Below are 3,132 nucleotides of genomic sequence, written 5' to 3' on the forward strand. Positions count from 1 at the left end.
CTTGCCTGTAGCATGGGGCAGACCCAGGGGCCTGGTTGGCCCCTGTGGAGCTCCCAGCCAGCACAATACCCATTGCTCAGCCAGACAGGGCAAGCAAAACTGGGAAGGAGCAGAAAGATTTATCTGGGAGCATTCAGGGACACAAATCTGTGGCAGACAAAGCCTCATGAGTTTAACTGCTGAGAGGGAAACAGAAACAATCTACAAGGGTCAGTGGTAGATGGCAGCAGCTCTAGTAGATTTCTGCAAGAGGGCTAATGTGTCAGACTGCAACCCCTCTGAAGCATTTACATGATTATAAGCAGGAAAATGTAAGAGCAAGAAGGTATAATCCAGTGGATTAAAATCCATCCAACAGGGAGGTCTAAAAACGCAGTTGTAACTACTATGTCTTCCCTTTCTGGATCCTGCGACTACTTGTCTTGGGCTCTGCATTATTTAATGGCTACATTACAGACATCAGGGCAGGCAAATGTTGCAGTGTGCCTCCTGGCTCCCTTCCAGCTCCTAAACTGGGCTTTCTTCCCATGAAACAACTGGGGTGTGGCAAGAGGATGGTGCACATCCAGATCTCCTGACACAATATTGACATGGCTGAGGTGTGCACACACCCAGAACCAGGAAACTCCTACAGCGAAGACAGAAGCAGTTGTTTATCTGGAATATAAAATCATTACTAATCAAGTTTGTATATTACACTCAGCAGCAGCAGGAGGGGGTATACAAAAGAGTCCACTGCAAGCCATAATGCTAAGGACCTGTCCATTTCAAGAGGGCCCAAGCATAAAACCACACACAGAGAACGAAGAGCACAAACCAACAGGATGGGGATGCCATTCCAAGAAGGAGCAGATCTGAGAGTATTTTAGGAGCCATGCTGGGAAAGCAGCTGAACATGGGCTTGTGTAATCCCTGGATGCCTCACAGAGCCATCTCAGCCAGAAGGGCTGTTGGTGCAGGTATCACCACTGACTACTCTGTCCTTCTGCCGAGATCAAAATGGTGAAAAACCGGAGCGTTCACAGGGCACCGCGACAGGAGAAATTACAGGATTAGTGAAGATGGGCCCGAGGGGGAGCTCTGCAACCTGCCACGGGTGCTGAATGCTCAGCTGATCAGACTGTACAGAGCTACACGGGGACAGAAACCTGGTAATGGAGCATCCCCCCATCAAGCAGACTGAGACACAGCAACACCCAGAAACTGAAAGCAGAAACTAGACAAGTTTAAAAAGGTATTCTGATTTCTACTCTGTCAGGGAGATTCTGATGGAAACAATTTACCAACTCTTATTTTACTCTCTCTCACAGCCCATTTTAAAATGAAAATGTGATGTTTTTCCAAGATGCAGGTATGCTGTAGTTAAATTCTTTCCGATGAGAAAAAGGAACAAATGCACAAAAATCTTATGACCTGCATAATACAGGAAGTCAAACCAGATGAGCCTAGGTCTCTTTTGCCCTTTATAATCTATTAATCTAGTTTCCTTGCACAAGCAGTGGATTGTGACATGGAAACCTTCAATATAAAGGATTCTGTGTACAAGCCAGTCTAGAACAAAATGTTGTAAACAGTCACCATCATTGTTTGGCAGAACAGCTGCATATTTTTTATTTCACTTTGCCTCTCAATCTAATTTGCTCTTGTTGCAACACTTTGCCAAAGAAATTAAATCACTTCTTATTGATAACAAACAGTGAAATAATTAGCATAAGAGTTTTCCACTCAACAATGCAAGGGAGGGACACTGTGGGCAAGAACAAACCCCTTTGCTTCAAGAATGTGCGTAGAGTCACCACAGCAGTTCAGAGAGAAAAAAAAAAAGGCTTTTTTTTCCCCCTTTCCCCTGAAAGATCTCTTTCTTTCTCTAAAGAGTCTCACGCAGTAAACCAGGGTCAGTCTAACTCAAGTATGAAAGTCTGGTTTGACCTTTCTGGGATTTAAACATGCTGTACCAGAACGTTTAGCTTTTCAGAGGTTCAGCCATGAAACCACCCACTCTGAGAGTGCAACCGGTCTCAACTGCCTTGGCGGCTTTTAAAATACACTGAACATTATAGTCATTTAGAAACTCTAAAAACGGAAAGAAATTTTCAGCTCAGACTTACAAAAACAATTTCCAGAAGTGCTGAGGACCCACACAATTCACTGGGTCCACCCGGCGGGGTTGCTGTACAACGCCTGCTGCCCCAGCAGTTTCTGGCCCTGGTCTGCACGTACAGGCACAGGCTCGAGGACCTCTCCCAGCTGGAGCAGTTCATGGATTCTACCATCGGGAACAGCCGTCCTGAACAATGATTAATTGCAGACAAAGATCATAGTCCTGGAAAAAAAATGCGCAGAGAGGTGCGAGTGCAGACAAAGCTGTCTAAGCTCCCACAGTATTATGGGCTGGCTGGATCGTTTCAAAAGCAGAGCTAGTTTGCTTCAGGGTTAAACAGACCAACGTTAAGGTTTAAAGGCAGATACTACTAATATCCGAGTATCTATTTAAACATAAATTTTAAATCCTGGGAAGGTTAATACCCGATGCTGCTTAAATCTGCTCTTTTTTAAAATCTCTTTGAGTGCAGACTGAACTCATTATGATGCAAGCTGCAGCAGCGTTTTCATTACAGTTCAAAAAAACCCCTGCAAAACCAAGAACAGATCTACACGGTACTTTGATCTACACGTCGCCTGTTTTCAGCCATTTCCAGGAAGCTCAAATGCTTTTCACCTCTATTGAGAAACAGCAGAGGAGCCTTTTAATGGTGTTTAGCTAAGAACAACGTCACCGTTTCTTCCAAGTTTACCAGCAGGTTATTATTTAAAGCAATTGTGAACCAGGAAGGCTGTTGCAGTGTTGGCACGAGTTAGGGCCAGGCGATTACAGCTGGTCCGGCCGGACAAGGCACGTCTTGCAGGGACCGAGCAGAGGGTCTGGTGGCTGCGGACCATTAAGGCTCCAGAGCTGCACCCTGAGCAGGGCACAGAGCGCTGAGGTAGCTTTGTTTTAAGCCAGCCTGGCAGTGCGAAGACGGTTTTCTTTTCTCCTCCATGGAAAACGTGTTAAAATGTTTTGTGCGGACGGTTTGTCGCTCGTTCTCGACAGAGCCTGACCCGGTGGCGGTGCGGACCGAGACGGGGGGG

General features: G+C 45.9%; 1 protein-coding gene across 1 annotated transcript in view; it reads left to right on the forward strand.

Annotated features, from left to right (window-relative positions):
* Window positions 1-874: 874 nt before the first annotated feature.
* SETD1B (SET domain containing 1B) overlaps window positions 875-3,132 on the forward strand; it is a 61,135-nt gene continuing 58,877 nt past the window's right edge. Inside the window, exon 1 of the mRNA XM_009998440.1 lies at window positions 875-959. Coding sequence (XP_009996742.1) covers window positions 875-959 — 85 coding nt within the window. The remainder of the gene's footprint in view (window positions 960-3,132) is intronic.

Source organism: Chaetura pelagica, unplaced genomic scaffold (assembly GCF_000747805.2).
Source record: "Chaetura pelagica isolate M959 unplaced genomic scaffold, ChaPel_1.0 scaffold585, whole genome shotgun sequence".
Taxonomy (NCBI): domain Eukaryota; kingdom Metazoa; phylum Chordata; class Aves; order Apodiformes; family Apodidae; genus Chaetura; species Chaetura pelagica.